Source organism: Rhagoletis pomonella, unplaced genomic scaffold (genome assembly GCF_013731165.1).
Source record: "Rhagoletis pomonella isolate Grant_MI unplaced genomic scaffold, Rhpom_1.0 Rhpom_scaffold_00007, whole genome shotgun sequence".
Lineage (NCBI taxonomy): Eukaryota > Metazoa > Arthropoda > Insecta > Diptera > Tephritidae > Rhagoletis > Rhagoletis pomonella.
In genome coordinates, this window is record NW_023458561.1 from 19,794,904 (window position 1) to 19,812,946 (window position 18,043).

Sequence of the window (18,043 nt, forward strand, 5' to 3'; positions counted from 1 at the left end):
CGCCATCTGTGGGTCATTAGCGTTAAAATTAGAGCGTTTCAGCACGTCTACGATTTGCAGGTTTTGCAGGATTTAGTCCAAAGTCGTTCCCGTAGGCCAATTCTGTATCTGGGAACACGCTCCTGAGAGTAACTGAGCAACTGTTCCCAGAATGAAGTTTCAAGAATTAGTCCGGAGTTTTTCTTCTGCCAAATTCATGAAAAGTGTCAAACGATAGGTAGAGTTGCATTTGTGTACAAAAACAGAAAGCGGTGAAAGCAAATAACCTTACATTTGTTAAAAAATGGAAGTAAATAATGAAATATTTGAATATATATGCAATTATTATTAATTATATAGATTTTAATAGTTATTTAGTGGTCTTTCAGCCAAATCAGTATTGTACTAATGACAAGTAAACAAACCAAATGACGTTTCAGCTGGAAAAGTGCTTTTTGCGTTCCCGTACACTTCTGCATCTGTTCTCCTGTTACTCTCACTAGAGAGAGTAAAATTGTAGTTTGACGTTTCCACAGGTTTTAGTCCGAAAAGTACTGGAACAAACTAAATGTTAAAAAATTCGTTCCCTACTAGTGTTTGGGTTTAACTAAGATCAGATTAGATTTACTCCGGTTTTTGAAAAAATTTGAAATCTACTCTATTCATTTTTTTCATTCATGTTATGCCTTCTTGGGGCCGTGTTTTCAGTGATCACTACCGGTTTCAGTCAAAAAATTGAAAGTTAGAAAATCTCACTGTTAAAAAGTTGTTTTTCATAGCAATGCGTCAATTAAGTATCTTCGTTACTTATTGATGTATGGCCGTAGAAATTGGCGGATGCAGAACTTTACTTAAGTTGTTAAAAAATATATGTAGGATGGAATTTATATAAAGTAGAAGAGGTTTAGATACTGTTATTCGTCAGTGCTGAGATCTCAGGATCCACCACTGGGATTAATTTTTGCCCTTCGAGAGCGGGATTGATCAGTAGTCTGCGAAAGTATCATTACAGGCATTTGTCACAAAGTTTACCGCTTAATGAATTTTTGACAATGGGTCCAGCTCAGCGGAAGAAACAACCTTTATGTGTGATAGAATCGCTTGATCAGGTCTTAACGATATCCTTATAGAGTGTATTTTTAAATTTTTCTCAGCCGGTTTGTTTCTTTTACTGTGTATGCTGTTAAAGTTCCAGGATCACGAGTGTACTTAAAACTTATGTAAAGATAGTCAGATAATAAGTGCTTTGTAGACACCTGCCAATCTCATTGTTGACCTTTGACCTTGAATAATTTTTGTTAGCACCACTAGTATGATTGGGGAATTTTTTTGCAATTGTATTTCTAAGACCTGTGCCGTTACTAATGTCATTGCTATTATTTAACACTTCCATACCATTGCTATTGCAATTAGCATTACTAACATGTATTATCGTAATATAAAATGATTTTTTGTCCCTTACATTCAATAAGTGCCGGGTGCTCAAAGCCTGGTTGACACTAATCATCAGTTAACATCGTTATCGTCGTTTTCGACTCCATACATATAACACGGTGTCGGTAACGTCGATAATGATGTGTAACCGGCGACTAGTGTCAACCAGGCTTTGAGCAACCGGCCATAACCAGATCGGACTCTAAAAAAAAATTCTGTGTGGTAGAATCTGGAAAAAATGTGGTAGATCTCAAAAAAATGTGGTATATCTTTGGGTTTGGATCAAACTTTGTACAAAAATTAAAAAAAATCTGCAAGGTTTCACCCAAATGGCAAACTTTTTAATTAGACTCTAAAAAAATTTTATTTTAGTATAATAAAGTGCAAGATTGAAGTTACTAAAAAGTGCGTTGTGTTTTGGAAATTGTTTTCCTTGACAGTGTAAAGCAGTTCCTTCCATATTAAGATATTTTTCGAACATATTTTAAGAGATTTCTGCAACCTTGCGGAGTGCGAACAAATGTGGCACGTTCCAGAAACAGCTAATTGGGATGCCAATTTTTACAATTTTCAAGTAAAAGTAAACAACGCCTCAGAAAACTTTCATGCACTTAAATTTGCTAATACTTTCACAAAAATCGCCGTTAATTAACATTTTCGTTATTAATTCTTTTTATAAATCATCTATTTTGCAATTTAACATAATAAAAAAAAAAACAAAAATAAAACTACTCAAAAACGCGAATATGTGGTAGATTTCAGACCTTGAGTGGTAGGTGTGGTAGATGCCCATAAAGTGGCAGATCTACCACAATGTGGTAGAACTCCGATCACTGGCCCTAACTCCTGTTTAAGTATTACCGTATTGATTATTTTTACTTCCTCATTTTTAGTTTCACTGCTGTGGCCTACATAACTACAGCGACTACACCTCTACGAATTTGCCTTTGCCGGCTAGTTGCTTTTATACGGAAAACGATGCCTGGATTTATTATACTGATGGCTGTTTGGAGAAAGTAAAATTTGCTGCTGGTAGAGCAAGTGATGCATTGTCCATTGCTGGCTTTCTGCTTACTGCGACACAGGTAAATACATACGGTGGCGAAAATGTTAATAGGGAAGAGACATTTTAGCAAGATTGGGCTATTTTTCTTTGTTGAAAAAATTATTATTATTTGCTTTTGAAAATATAGTAGCTTGCTATCTAAAAAAACACGTAAATCAAAATTTCGAACTTTGAAGAACAGCCAGTTCGAAAACAGCATATCTCAAAAAAACTTTTCAAAAACGTCCTATACCAGAATTTGGTTGATAAACGCCTTATTTCAGATAGGTCGATCTTCCACTCAGCAGCCGATTTGTAAAGATTCAACGAATTTAAAAACAAAGTTTCTTCAAAATTTTAAAATTTTTAATCAACTTTTCTAGATTTTTTTTATTATGCAGTTTTGTAGCGCATTGAATTTTAGTGCAATAAATTGACAAAAATCAACGGTAAGTCGCAGTACTTCAAACTTGCACTTTGTTATACCAAAATTGAATCGGCTGTTTCTAAGAAATCAAATTAAAAAGCTCGAAGTTTTGGTGAAACTTTAACGAATTTTACGATAAACAGGGTTCCATTGGATTCTTGGAAATATATAGTGGCCCTGGAACTGAAAATATCCTTAAACTTTTTGAATCGATTTGCATAGTGAAGACCAGTAAATTAGGTATTTAAAATTATACCATCGTAATCCTTGTTTAATTCTCTATAATAAAAGTGATTCAAAAAACATGGGCGTTTTTCAAGAATTATTTTTTAAATATTTTTCTTTATGACGAGATGGTTTATTTTGTGAGAATTAACAATTTTTTGTAATTTGTTTTCGAAAACTTATGTTGAGATATAGTTAGTTAAACAGTGTTAAATTAAATTTTGAAATTGTATCTATTATTATAAACTCCTGAAAAATATTAGTAGATACCGGCCATATGTGTACTACACACATCGTTACCTTAATACAGAAAGTCCCTATCTAAATATTTTTTTTCTTTACCGAGTGGTGAAAAACCTGCATACAAAATCAAGTCCCTTTTGCTGCGAATTTCTTTTAGAGGCTGTTTATTTAAGAATGTAGCTAATTTTATGCTTAGTAGACATTTTTAAAATCCAGTAGGTGTTTGGTGAGTTGTCGGCAGACTTTTGTATAATAAATTATTATTATTGAGTAAGGGCTTTTTTATATTAAGGTAACGATATGTATTTACACTGAACATCGTGCATTGTGGACGTTGGTTTTATCCGAAAAATACTGGATTTTTTCTCAAATATTTTTATTTTATTTTTTCAGGTGATGGCCTTAATATTTTCATCCGCTCTCACTTTAGCGTATTATCGAACTGGAGAGTACGAAGAGTTGTAGTAAAAAGCGAAATTTTAGGTAGACATAGAATATTGTCTTTACATCACCTAAAAACTTGCAGATTAAGCACTTCTAAATCTTGATATTTTTCTATCAAAAATAATTTATTAAAAATTAGCGTATACAAATTAATAATGTTAAATGTTTTCGTATGATTTCTTTTTAGCTATGATATGAGTTTACAATATGTGTATAAGTATTTATGTACATTGTATGTGTATGTACATAAAACAGTATTAGTAGTTTACAACTACTTACCTAAAATTTCTATTTCTAATTTTAAACATAAAATTTCAGATACTGCGAAATTAAAAATTAAATATGAATTTTTGCAATAGTACTTCTTTTAGCACTTTCATTAATTGGAGAGCAAATGGGAGCGCGAGTTGACATGGTTGAAGTGCGGCCCAGGTTGTTGAGCCTCATAGTCATCCTCTTCATTGCCTGTTCGATATGTTGCGCGATGACGTCTGAAAAGCAAAATGCTCAGAACGCACGAGTAGAGAAAGACAGCGCACTTTAAAAAAAAATGTGGAGAAAGATATTTTTAATACCAATATTAATGCATAAATATGCATATAGGTATATTTCCATATGTATTCTAAGTATTTACTTCAGTGATCAGTAGGGACCAATTGAAAACATTTTCTCGCTCCATGGTCTTATGGTACGTCGTTTCCAGCGCTTCAACACACCCGCGAGTAAATAAATTCGATTCAAGCGTAGCATTTTGGTAGCGATAACAGCTTACGGGCGTTGACATACGTATGTACCGGTAGTCATTGGCATTATATAGGCCACAGCAGTGATACTGGTGATGATAACAACGATTTAGTTCAGTTAAAATTAAATTAAATATGAGATGAACTAAAATAAAATAGGGTGTAACTAAATAAAACAAAATTAAATTAGATAAGTGTTAGTAAAAAGAATAGAAAGAAAGCATGTAAAATAATATAAAAATACTGATTTAAGTTAAATGCCGGTTGTTCATACATATTTATGTACTCTATTACTATTTTTTTTTGCTACCCTAATATGGGATGCGAAAGTGGTAGTTGTCTAATTTTACCCATTTTCAATGGCCTTATTGCCGTTTTCACGAAAGCAATTAAGTGAAAAATGATTTCTTTTTCTGCTAGTTTCCATATAAAATTCAAATAAAAAAAAACCATTTCCACTTAAATTGCTTTCGTGAAACTGGCTTTTATTGTTAGTCTAATAAAAGCATACTAAAAAAGTCTCAATTATGTACGAGTATACTTCAGTTATTTATTATAGAACCATCCGGACCCGACGGACTGTGTTCTATTTTAGAAAAAAAGACAAAATCAAATATGTATCTGGAGAACGAGAAGAGATAGTCGAAGGTCGGTTTTGGTAATTTTCATTCATTTCAAAATGATCAAAAAATCAACAAAAACTGTTAGTTTTTTGAGTTGTACTTAACTTAATGTTCAGGCAGTTGTTTTTAAAATTTATTAGATTTTTAGTAAGTAATCTAGTGACTTTATCAATCATTTATTTCAGACATATACTGCCGGGAAAAAGTATTGGCACACAGAATTTTTTACAGTATATACAACAACTTTTATTTAAATTTTTCCTGCTACAAAATTAGTTTATACTACAAAAAAAACATTAGAACATAATTTTTGAACTTTATGAAAAAATCAGTAAATTTCAATAAATTTTCGTGCAAGTTTTTTAGAATTTTTGTGAGTCTGCAGCTTTGTAGCCCAATAAATTGTATTATAGTTGTTATAGTGCAAGTTCAATGTACCTAAGACTTAACGTAGATTTTTGGCAATTTATTTTCATGCAGTTTCTTCCATACAAAAAAAAAACATTTCAAACATTTTTTGTTTGGAAAAAATGCGAAACACCTCTAACAAAAAAAAAAATCTCAAAAATCAACGCGATTTTTGACTATCTTCAAACTCGCATTTTCTATACCTAAATGAGCTACAAAACTGCACACTCAAAGAAATTCTAAAAAAATCGGATTAAAAAGTTGAAAATTTGCATGAAATTTTATTTAACTTTCCCGAGTTTTGCACAAAGTAGAACGAATAATATTTTTTATAAAAAATTGGAGAAAAAATTAGAATAAATATTGTTGCATATATTCTAAAAAAATCTCCGTGCCAATACTTTTTTCGGACAGTGTACTTTAACAAAACAAAAATATATTAAAACCTGGGCCCAAATTTTCAGTGCATGTTTAAACTTAGATCAGGTGAATTGCGTTCATAACAGCTGGCTGACATTTAATTCGCTAATCTTAGTTTAAGCCAGCTAGCTCGAGCGTTTAAACTAAGCTAAACCGCAGTCAGATTTAAACATTTACTTAAATTAAGTAAGTCATCTTAACAAAGAATAAAAAAAACATTACTTCACTTCACTTACATTTACCTCCACCGAGTGCATTGTCTCTGGATCTACACCAACTTCATCCCATGCGTCCTCCAGCAGATCCAGCGCATTCGTGAAGAACTTCTGATGTTTATACGTCTGCATTTGCAGCAATTGTGCTGCCAACAACATCAGCATGAAGAACGAGTACTTTGAGGTGTAAATTTTTTGCAAATAAAAAGGTGAGTATGTAAGTAAATAAACAAAAACTCAAGCAAAACAGAACACAATAACTCACAATTACACTGACGCCTAACGACTCGCAGACAACACCATAACAGCCAAAAAGCGTGGCCATGCATACAAAAGAGCCCAAAATGATACCAACTATACAGTAGGTGTGCTCGTCCGTATTCGGTATGGCATACTCCAAGCCGAAAGTGTTCAAACAAACAATACAAATGCCAAGTATCTGTGCAAAGGGGTGAAATAAATAATAGCAATATTAGCGCAAATGGCAAATAAATAAACAAACAATAATAATAATATTAAATATTTAGGTCAATCAGTCAGTAACACGACAAGTGCTAATTTTAATGCCGCTAGTGGGTGTAGTTGTCGATAATAAAAGCAAACAGTTTTGTTTTTTTGCATGGCATTTTTTTATTATATTTTGTCTTATGTGCTTACCAAACTAAAAAAATTAAAAGCGAATACAAAACACTTGACAGTCGAAAGGATTACACTCATTTTATATGTTTTAGTTTAACGTCTCACTTAGCCGGTGATTTAGTTAAAAAAATATTTATTTAAATATTAATATTTATTGTCTAGCTATGCAAACGATTTGTTTCCTTACACACCAAAGTCGTAACTGAAGTCGATGTCAGAAAATTGTATGTAAAATAAATATTAACATTGCTTGTCAATGAAACAGGGCGATATTTTTTCTCTATTATTCAGTTATTCTATTTTTGGTATTACACCCAACAAACATTATAACGAAGAAGAATGCAAGATGTACCCGGATTAGCCGGGGTCTAACCGGTTGTCCAAGAAACAAGCTCGTTGAGGTCCCCTGGTCGCTTTCTGGATACACTTGAGGTGTGGACAAAGATCCTTACTCGTGGCTTACAAAGTGTTTGGCCGGTCGCTGGAAAACTACACTACGCTAATGTGCACTGAAGGGACCAGCATATTATGGACCTCGACAAAATAAGCAAACCGCAGCTGAACCTACGGATGCCGACTATCATTTCATGCCCTCGGAACATCGGCTCCGCGGCGAAATGGAAATGCGAAATACCCAGCACGTTGTTTTCGAAGCAGTCCCTCTTAGGATGCCACCGGTATGATATTAAGCCATTCTCGAAGAAACAACACAACAGAGCATATAGATATAGTGCGTTGGAGGCACCTCAATAGCTAATACGACATCAGCCACATATTTGCATGTCCGTCTCACTTGACCATCCTGACGCCCGAAGCCTTGTGGTCAGCACCCATCAGCGCAGCGCAGTTCTTAGGCCTCATGCTCCCCAAGTGGGATAAAAAAGATGTCAGTCTCCACTAGTCTGAGTTTTGACGCGTGAGGTTGTGTGAGTATCATGCAAGAACCCCAACTACTAATCAGCACATTGCTCTATGAACTCATATGTAGTATACAAAAGGGTTTTAGCGTTTTAAATTTTTAGAAAGATGTTGGTTGTACCGAAATAAATTAGTGCATTTCACAAAGTATTTGCGTTTGGTTTAAATGCTTTATCTTTCTAGGGTCTGAGAGAGCTTATTGAGAAATGTTGGCCAGTCACATTGAGTGATGATAGACTTGCGCATCAGACATCTCGTTTTCATCCATTTCGTTATGACCTTATGACGGCAGATATTTGGTCATTTGTCTGTGGGGTATTTTAGTTCTGCTCTGTGGCACACAGAGCTGCAGACTCTGTTGGAACGAGTGTTAAAGTGCAAGTTGCAAACATAACACAACAGCTGCAACGACCCCAGTTATTTTGATACCATCTGTAAAGAAAATGAGCGAATCCACTAAGTGTCATCGTCAATTTCACCTAACGGTAGATTTAGGAGATAAACAGTTTCGACAGGATAGAACTATCAAAAGAGGAGGGTTACATGAATTGGTCTAAATGGTCATTTGGCATGGACGTCTGTGGTGTATGTCCTGATGCATTCTGGATGTGCAGGATTTTAGCCTGCTATAATATTAAGATCATAACACGAGCTCTTCGTCGTTGGTCTCCGGAGATGGCACTCACGATGAGATGAGGACCAGCATTATATATAGTCAACGTACTATAGGTGGCATCAGGAAATAACATCCTGTGACAAGTTTATGTGCCGTATTCTGACAGATCTGAAACATCGTCCACTGCGCCCTACTTCTCTTCGGCAACCACACAGAGACAGTACAGATGTACATGCATCTCTTTCTATTTATCATTGCTTGAAGCCGTTTCTCCAAATTGGTTTCGGTAACAATCATTTAGTCTCGTTAAATGTCTTAGCTCTCCTGTAACATTTAGTCTTAAAATCCGACCAGTGCATGGCTAATAATTCCGTAGGATACAGGCCCCAAAATGTATTGCATTTGAGGAAGTTATTAACTAAGAGACTAGATTTGGAGTATTAAACCTCATATAACTGCGAGGTTGATGCAGTGGGATATATTAGGACATAAGCCATATGCCTGAGCATTGTATACGTATAAGTAGTTAGTAGCATTCGACCTCCCGGTACGTTTCCTGTACTCGTACTTATTTAGTTAAGAAGGAACGTAAAGCAGTGGCTTGTATTTCTAGCAGAATAAAACTAAGTCTCTTTTGTCCGGATTTTTCTTAATGTCCCCATAAGTATATCGCTCATTGAGTACAGACATCTTCTTGTAAAGGTGATGGCTAAATCGTTTACCCGTGCGCCCATATTTTGGCTTATTGGGCATTTTGTTGTATAAAAATATTGCTATAAGTAGTACCTTTTCGTATCAATTTGCGCATGTTAATGAACTTCGTTAGTGATAACAGCCGTATGTATTAATATTCAATGCACTAACACACATAATTATACATACTAACTCAAGAGATTCTGAACGCAGACCTTTGGCTATTAAGCTAAGCGTTCAGTGCTCATTTGCATTTACGCTAACACTTCGAATAATTGTTAGGAGTGTACGTGAAGGGACAGCGATTATGTGCATATGGAAATTGTGTACCTCTTATATGTATATAAAAATACCATGTGTTTCTGTTGGTATGACTTTTATAGACTGCAGAACTACTGACCCGAATGAGTTCAAATAAGTGTTGGGGCAAGGTTAATCTGATTAACGATTAAAGTTTTAATTGCGATAAATTATTAAATATAATTAATGGAACCTGGTCGGTTACTTCATCAATCGTTGTCACCAAGATTAACTAACGGTAGGCCCAAGAAAGGAGCTGTTTCGACGAGGTCGGACCAAAGGGTGTTGTTTGAGTTAGACTGAGCTAAAATGTGAAGAGGTGTTGAGTGTCGTGGGTAGGTTCCACATGCTGGACACTAATTGGGGATATCGGGGTCGAGTCTTTATAAATGTCTGTTGAGACGACTACAATATTCTGACCGTAATTGGGCCAGAGTAGCGCGGATTTCTCGTAGTAGTCGAAGCTCAGAGTCTGCCATAGGTGGAGATTGGACTCCGATTGCGCAGTAAATAGATCGTGAGTCGTGGTAGGTAGTGACCGATTCTTTATGAATGCCGTTGAACACTTCATGCACAAGGAAAGATTCCTTCCTTCGTCCAGGTGATGAAGAGGTTCGCCGTTGATTTCGTTGGTGAGAGGGTTGGGCTCCTTGGAGTGAAGAAGCGAGATAGGTCGGGGAGGTAGAGGTTTACTTTCGAGCAGAGGTCATCAATTCAATTTTCAGACGCCAATATCGAACAGTCCTCAGCGTATGAGATCAGGGAAATTCCCCACAGTGGCAGAAGAAGCTTCAAGGTATGGAAGTTAAACAGTACGGGGGGAGGACAAAACCCTGTGGAGCCCCTTGCTTAATTCTTCTAGGTTTTGAATTTTGAAATTAATGTCGTTCGACAATTCGAGAGCAAATTTGAATAATGTCTTTGCGCAAACTGCCTGGTAAATATTTATTGGTCCAAGAGCGAAAGTTTATATTGAATTTACACGTGAAGGATCAAAAGTCATATTCGGAAATGGCCAAGCTCACGTCCTCCAGCCGCTTAACTGTTCAATTCATAATAAGGCGCTTTAAAAATGAGGGCAGCCTACAGTACTCATGCATGGAGATTGACTACAAATAAAACGTATGGTGTCTGAGCGAGGATCCATTCATTAGTGTAGCAAAATCAGTGCAACACTTCTTCAATCCAAACAAAAAGAAGTTCATCCTGAAACTATGTATATGAGAAGCAGTGCATGATGTCGGGTTTGAAAATTATCCTGATAGGTGGTGCTTGAGTGTAGATATCTCTAAAAACCGTATTTGCAATTATTTAAAATCCGATTCGATTCTAATTGAGGACTATGTTAGCCACGTGCATAAATAGCAATACTTTTTCCGATAAGTGTTACTGGAGTCAGGGACATGTCTATAATTGGTAAATACGGTTGATGCTAATTTAGAACTACGTATGTAGCAATTTTTCCTAAAAACCATAGGTTCTGTTTGCCGGCACCGTCAGTAATTCCACATGAAAGGCCAACTGGTGAACTAAACGCATGGCTAAATTCTTCCATAATTTGTAGACTTATTAATATTTTAAAAACCTTAATGTGCTTAATTTTAAAACCAATTAAATAGCACGAGTGGCGTTGGGTGACAAAAATATTGATGTTTATTCCTTTAAAAAAGTTTTTCAGAACTGAATCGAGTACAAAATAGTTGCTAATACTATAATGAAAGGCTAACTAACTAACTGTCATACTATTTCCACTGAACGTTTAAATTCACTAGAAGCGCCAAAAACTCGAACGAGACGACCGACAAAAGAAAATTAAATAATTTAATTGAAACGATTGTTATTCCTTAGAAATATAAAGGTGAAGGATTACTCCTGCATGGCGCATATTTTACACATTGACTAGTGTAAACATAATTTCGGTTTTGCTTAAATACTTAATTGCATTTTATCCCGAATGTGTGTCTGTGCATAATTTCGCCACCGTAATTCATCGAATATACGTTTTCTCGTATACTTAATTCATTCCACAGCAAAACGAAATGCTTGTGATTATAAATAAACAAGTGATTCAAAATTATTTAATACATCTAATTACGCGTGCGCCTGTAAAAGATAATATAAAAAATCCATTGTTATTTTCGTGTTTTATTGGCAAAAGAAGAATTTATTTAATTTTAAAGCAGCAGTACGCTGTTCGTAAATAGCAGCATTAGCAGTTGACAACTTCAATTTGATTTAGTAGCATTAAGCATTGAGTTAACTAACAAGTTTAGCAAGAGAATTTGATTACCTTCTATATTTTAATAAAACTTATCAACTTAATTATATCTAAATATTTTTTGCACGTACTTTCAGTACGCTTCTTAATGTAAACGCTTTTTTTGTTCTACAAAATTTCATTAAAAATAGTGTTAAAATAAATAGTATAGTTTAGTAAATATTAACTACTACTCTAGTCGAACAGGTATTTAGATATAAATAGGTATGTATATCTGTGTATATTGTGGGTAAAAGTACTGATTATGTTTATTGGTGGTTATTGTTGTTGATGTTGTTTCCTTTTTGTTTACGGTGTTGGTTCTTGGTGGCTGGTATTTCGGTCTCAGTACTGGACGTAAGAACTAAAGATTTTTTTTTCTACAAATTTTCAAATAACAAAAAAATATCACAAGTACACTTCGCAAGTGTTCATTCACTTCGTGTTTTTCGCTTGTCTCCATGAATTGATGCGTCTTCTCTTCTAACATGATGCTTATCTTAATTTTATCGTAATTGTTTTTAATTTAATTGGCATTTCTAATTGCTTCTGTAAAAAAAAATTCGCGCTTTATAATCTTTTGTGATCGCGCGGTTTTGTGAGTGATTTTCTGTAAAACATTTTTAAATTCTCCATGGCAGTGGTATGAGACCCCACTTCTGCGTGATGTCTTTATAATCACATTCAATGGCAACAACGATTTTCTCCACCTTTTCGGTGCGTGGCATTTTGGTTGCTTTCAAGGTGAGGCAAAGTTTTGAATCGCGGTGCGAAATATGCTGAGTCTACAAAAGGGATAACAGTCAAAAGGGTGTGCAAAATTAACAATGCATGCAATAGTAAATTAATATCAAATTTGGCTACTCACATCCATGTCGTAGATCCAATACTGCCGCGGATGATCTAAGCACATGGTCAATTGCACATTTGAAGTTAAGTTGCGGCTCTTAAGCTGCTGTATAACTCCTAACTTCGGCTCTCTGTACGTCAGACACACATTATCATTAGTCATGATTTGTCCTTTCGGTGTAACGACATACATATCCATAGACTTGGGATGCGCATTGCAATCGCGAACTGTAGCCGTTTGCAATGCAGTATGCGGCAAATCCTTATCCGTCGGCAGCAAACACTTGTCGCGATCCAAATCGATTAGCGACATAAATTGTTCACCATTGCTTTCGATTTCTTTAAAAATTCGCGGCCACTCGCGCGACAACCGACGTCCTGGTAAATTTTTCATGTGTTTCGTGTATGCCTGCGCACACTCAGTCTCGCCATCTAGCCAAATAATTTTGCCAAAGAAACGATCGGGTGTTGGGAAGAAATGTTCCGGCCATATATTCTCTAAATACCAGGAAAATGGTTTGCATTGGAGTTTCTCGCGCAGGGAGAGGCGATCGCTGACATCAATCCGTTCACGTGTCTCCAAAGAGAGACCGGATGTGTACAAGAGTATAAAATATTGCCAGTCGTCCATCCAAGTCATAGCGGCGCGCGCTAAATTATTTCCCAACACTTCGCTCATGCCGCCTGGGAAGGTGTACGGTGTAGTGCTGCGGAAAACATGGCCTACGTGCGAACAGGGACAGATTTCGACACGACCTCCACATTGCCACACGCGGAAAGACATCTCAACATTTTCGCCGCCCCAAATCTGTAATTGTAGTAGATGACGTTTAATAAATCTTTCTCACAACAATTACTCCTTTAATTCCAATTTTCAAGCACATCCGTACCTTCATCTCTTTGTCGTATGAGCCAATTTCAAAGAAATAGCTCTTGTCGATTGCAAATAGTCCACCAGCCATGGCCGGTGACGCGATCGGCTCAGTGCGGTCACTCTTTGGCGTTGCTCTGTTGCGTCTGGTGCTGTACCATCTAAAACTGAGCTGCCAATTAAAAGCACCCCAATGATTTTCAAATGTTTTTGTATAACTAAAATTATCATCGGAAATTATATCGATAACCGGCGCTACCACATTGGTGCGCGACTCCTTCACACGCTGCAGCAATGGCTCTAACCAGCCGCGCGTGCACTCGCAGTGCGCATCCAAAAAGGTCAAAACGTCGCCCTTAGCATGCTCGGCGCCCAACAAGCGCGCTGGCACTAAGCCGCCGCGTTTCTGTATGCGCAGCAAACGTGTTGGCACCGTAAGTACTTTAATATAGGCTTCGAGTTGCTTCTTCAGGTAAGCTGTAGAACAATAATACATATACAAGTTAGTAAAACAAAAAAGCTTTGAAAGGTTATGTGTTAAATGTGTTAATTACTGCATTTTGACAACGGCTATGAAATTAATTAAAGATATGCAAACTACAAAGATGCATAGCTATTTAAAGTTATTTATCTTGTCAGTTTACTTACAGCGATCGCTAGCATCGTCAACAAGAATTATTTCTTTGATCATTTTACGCGGCGACCGGTTGATAACGCTGGTTATTGTGCGCAAGAGCACCGACCAGGCCTCATTATGAAAAACTATTATCACTGATGTTGTGGGTAGTTCGTTGTGGTCATACCTTTTGTCACGACACCTGTAGCAAAATAAAAACAAAAATATATATACATAAGCCAATTAAGCGTACGCGCTAACACAAATATTTTGTGATGTTTTTCTTTTGATGATTTTATGCCTAGTCAGAATTTCAGGGTCACTGCAATACTAAACATTTGAGTGTGGGCTATTTTTTATACGTTTTTTTCCGTTTTTTGGTGCATTTTTTGGGCAATGGAGTTGATGATCTTAATGTTTTAGTTTGTTTCGTACTAAGCTTGATTTTCTATGGTCAGTGGTTTGTTGTGCACTTACTCTTTTATTCTGTAATCTTTTAACGTACGATTCAAGGGTATACGGTCACTGGCCAGTATATTAAAGCTATTTAGCTTGAAAAATCGTTGCATGCGGAAGCTATCGCGCGCTGGCACTACAACTGGCCGTCCATCAGCACCTTCGCCTTCAATGGGATTGAATAGGTTTATGTTGTAGTCATCTGAAAGAATTTTAGATATTAAAAAAAAAACGAGTTATACGCATAAGTTATTATGCACACCTCAAATACATATGTGTATACATACAGATGCGATCAACTAATTAGCTACGAAATTCAAAATGATATTGTCTGCAAATTATGTTTATTTATTTTTAGCAATTTTCATATAAATAAAATACTCTATAACAGGAACTACAATAATAGTTTAAAAGCTTACACAAATTGCAAAAAAATTTATCAAATTTCAAAAAATCGTCATCAAAATTTCAAAATGTTTAATCAGAATATTAAGAAAATTTTCGGGTATGCAGTTTTGGAGCCCATTCAATTGTAGTATAAGGGCTAGTTTTTAGTCATTAAAAATTACAGATGATTTTTTAGAATTTTTGCAGATTTTTTGTTTTGTTGAGGGTATTGCTGTTTATTTCCATATAAAAAATGTTGATCATGTGTTATATGGAAGAAAATGCGCAACACCCTCCACAAAAAAAATTCTAAAAAATCAACGGTAATTTTTAACGACTAGAGACTTGCACTTTCTTATACTACAATTGAATGGGCTACAAAACTGCATACCCGAAAATTTTCTAAATATTCTAGTTAACAATTTTTTGAAGTTTGATTATCTTTTTTTTTTGCAATTTGTGCAAGCTTTTGAACCTTTATTATTGTAGTTCCTGTTATAGTTAGATAGAGTATTTTATTTATATGAAAATTGATAAAAATAAATAAACATAATTTGCAGACAATATCGTTTTGAATTTCGTTGCTAATTAGTTGATCGCATCTGTACATATGTATACTAAAAGTCAAGACACTAAAAACAACGTATCTAAAAGCTATTGACTACATAAACATTTTTTTTTTCAAATTGTTTTTATGTTATTTACCTGCGGTTAAATTGGCAAATATATCACCTTTACCAATGTAGTGTGCAACTATGTTTTTTGCTTGCCAGAGTGAACGACGGTGGGGCTGAGGCTTTGGATGGCTAAGCGTTGCGAATGATGATTGCGAACGCGTACGATAGCGATAAATGGAGTAAAAAAGAAGCAATAAAGTTTTCATAGAATTGGTAAGTAGAGGAACTTAATAACATAGTAAAGGCGCTCAACTGTGATGGTCGATTGCCACACAGCGCAGAAGTGGTAAGAAGCATAGTTTAATGGCACAATCGTTGCCAAAAATTGTTGATGTAACGGTTTCAGTCAATAAGCCACAAATGCTAGCGTTTACCACTTTTGTGCGCCAAATATAGCATGCGGTTCACTTTTTAAAATTACATATTTTTATAATGAATCACATACTTTCATATGTACATAGATATCTATGTATGGCTATGTACTCGTATGTAGGAACTTACACATTATCCTGCTGAAATCCTTGTATACTGGACACATATAGATTGATACTTAGTGCAAACATGAAAAATGCGAAGAATAGCAGGAACAGGTAGAGCAGCCATAGCTTTTTCAATTGCTGAAATCTCAATCCCATTGTTATTTATGATTTTCTATTCTTGTTGACGCCACTAATTTATATGCTAATCTGGTGTTTGTTGTTATTATAGTAGTACTGACTACCGCCAGCGCGACGACTATGTAAAGAGTTGCTTTAGCGGTTTATTTGCCTAGCGCTGCGCGATACTCTGTTGATTACCACTGTTGCTTGGTCAATTCGTGAATGAGCTCCAACGCTGTAAGCAACTTGATTTTGTTTTGATTACAACAATCCAACTCCGGTAGTGGCAGTGGGGGCTATTGGTGCTGATTTGGTTGTTGGTGCGGTGGACGGCTTCTGTGCTTGGGTGTTAAATGTTGGCACACTTCTCTCGCTTACAGCATCTGTATCAGGTCGTTGCAACCGAAAAAATTGTTTACCTCATGCTTTCCGGTATATTTTGTTTGTAAGATGTTCTGAAACAGATAAATAAATACATCACGAAAAAGTTTTGGCGAGCTTAATCTCTTTGCAAAAACCCGTCTGTATGTTTGTCGTTGCTGATTCGATTAAAAGAAAGAGGAATAAGTCCCAAACCGATTCAGCCTAGTCCATAAATGTCCCAAACCGGTTCGCGCTAGTAAATAAAAACTCCAAGTCCAGAACCAGTCTTAAGTGCAGAGTTGTTACAAGTGATTCGCCAAAGACTAGGTTCACACAGAGAAACTTTGAGGCTCATTTTCGGCTGGCAACGGCCAACTGGAATTACTCAGACGAATGCGAGCATTAAGCGTGTTGCCCGCAGTGTTGCCAGAGAAAGTCCCCTAAAAATCTTAATTCTTTCCAAAAAAATCTTCAAAATAAGATTTTAAAGCTTAAAAAAATCTTTTCGATCCCAAAAAATCTTCATTTAAAAATACCTTAAAAGAAAGTCGATATTGGCTTTACGGCTGTAAATAGCCCTTATTATGTTGGTTGAAAAAATTACCAATTTCAAGTTATAAAGTCCTTTTTATAACAACTTAAATTTAAAATGAATATGGCCTCGTGTTATCACAAAATTTGTAGCACAGTTTACATATGTAAATATACACTGGCGAAAATATAAATAGGGACGCGACATTTTGCAAGTTCTGACCGACTCCAAAAATCAATTCGTGCGAATATTTTTTGTATGTATATATGTTACCGCATAACTTTGGACCACTGGAACTTATTTCGATAATTCCTTTTTATCGGAAAGGTGGTACTTCAAGGGAGGCCCCATACTAATTTGGCTTAGATCCGGTCATTGGATCAGGAAGAAATTGACTATCAATATTTACATGAGATTTGATCTCACTTGTGTTTTTTGATTAAAAAATTACTTGTAATTTTTTTATGAAAGAATAGCTCGTTATCTATCAAAAACCATGTAAGTCCAAACTCCAATCTTTGTACAAAAGTTTAGAAAATTCGACAAAGTCGATAACAATTTTGAGCTTTTTAATTCGTTTTTTTTTATTGATATTTTTACATGGATATTATTTTACACAGCTTACCGCTCCTTTTTTTCTCGTTATACATTTATCCACGTAGACTCATCAGCTTAAATGGCAGTTTACTTGAAAATTTCCATTGTTGTCATTTAAACTAGAGGGGATACAAAAGACCGTTTCTTCTTTTTCTCCACTCTCTAACTCTGCGCTAGAGTATATGTTTTACTGTGCGAGAGAAGAAGGCAGATAACACTGTAGGGGATTTCATATCTTATTTTTCTTCTTCCTTCATTTGCTGTTACAATGATGTAGCAAGGATAATATCAATAATTTAACAATTTTAACCTGAACTAAAAACTTTACATCATACACAAAAATCTTCATTTTGAAGATTTTTTCAGTGTAAAATTTTGCTTTTCAAACAAACTTTTTTTTGAAGATTTTTAATAAAAAACAGCCCGGAAATTTTTCATTTTCAAGACAAATCTTGACTTATGGCAAT

The 18,043-nt window shown here is 35.5% G+C and overlaps 3 protein-coding genes across 3 annotated transcripts; 1 reads left to right on the forward strand and 2 right to left on the reverse strand.

Moving 5' to 3' along the window:
• Positions 1–1,031: 1,031 nt before the first annotated feature.
• On the forward strand, positions 1,032–3,953 carry LOC118743605. Its single transcript, XM_036476372.1, has 3 exons — positions 1,032–1,088; positions 2,307–2,498; positions 3,747–3,953. The coding sequence occupies exons 1-3, from the start codon at positions 1,032–1,034 to the stop codon at positions 3,816–3,818; spliced, it is 321 nt and encodes a 106-aa protein (XP_036332265.1). The 3' UTR covers positions 3,819–3,953.
• On the reverse strand, positions 3,902–7,182 carry LOC118742419 (protein late bloomer-like). Its single transcript, XM_036474482.1, has 5 exons — positions 6,864–7,182; positions 6,472–6,645; positions 6,228–6,383; positions 4,432–4,629; positions 3,902–4,335 (listed from the first exon to the last, which is right to left on the reverse strand). The coding sequence occupies exons 1-5, from the start codon at positions 6,921–6,923 to the stop codon at positions 4,177–4,179; spliced, it is 747 nt and encodes a 248-aa protein (XP_036330375.1). The 5' UTR covers positions 6,924–7,182; the 3' UTR covers positions 3,902–4,176.
• A 4,124-nt stretch (positions 7,183–11,306) lies between these two features.
• On the reverse strand, positions 11,307–16,790 carry LOC118742418 (polypeptide N-acetylgalactosaminyltransferase 3-like). The gene is made up of 7 exons (XM_036474481.1): positions 15,987–16,790; positions 15,514–15,614; positions 14,443–14,623; positions 13,998–14,167; positions 13,369–13,826; positions 12,498–13,286; positions 11,307–12,414 (listed from the first exon to the last, which is right to left on the reverse strand). Exons 1-7 carry the CDS (start codon positions 16,118–16,120, stop codon positions 12,253–12,255), a joined length of 1,995 nt encoding a protein of 664 aa, XP_036330374.1. The 5' UTR covers positions 16,121–16,790; the 3' UTR covers positions 11,307–12,252.
• Between the last annotated feature and the right edge of the window lie 1,253 nt (positions 16,791–18,043).

Bases quoted from the DNA above. Each gene is read 5' to 3' on its own strand.
- LOC118743605 (XM_036476372.1), top strand. From the start codon at position 1,032: ATGGGTCCAGCTCAGCGGAAGAAACAACCTTTATGTGTGATAGAATCG. The intron at 1,089-2,306 runs GTCTTAACGATA...CCTCATTTTTAG, and splicing joins TGATAGAATCGCTTGATCAG to TTTCACTGCTGTGGCCTACA. The intron at 2,499-3,746 runs GTAAATACATAC...TTATTTTTTCAG, and splicing joins TTCTGCTTACTGCGACACAG to GTGATGGCCTTAATATTTTC.
- LOC118742419 (XM_036474482.1), bottom strand. From the start codon at position 6,923: ATGAGTGTAATCCTTTCGACTGTCAAGTGTTTTGTATTCGCTTTTAAT. The intron at 6,646-6,863 runs GTAAGCACATAA...CCCTTTGCACAG, and splicing joins CTTTTAATTTTTTTAGTTTG to ATACTTGGCATTTGTATTGT. The intron at 4,630-6,227 runs GTAAGTGAAGTG...TATCATCACCAG, and splicing joins TGCACTCGGTGGAGGTAAAT to TATCACTGCTGTGGCCTATA.
- LOC118742418 (XM_036474481.1), bottom strand. From the start codon at position 16,120: ATGGGATTGAGATTTCAGCAATTGAAAAAGCTATGGCTGCTCTACCTG. The intron at 15,615-15,986 runs GTAAGTTCCTAC...CGCAACGCTTAG, and splicing joins GGATTTCAGCAGGATAATGT to CCATCCAAAGCCTCAGCCCC. The intron at 13,287-13,368 runs GTACGGATGTGC...CTACAATTACAG, and splicing joins CATACGACAAAGAGATGAAG to ATTTGGGGCGGCGAAAATGT.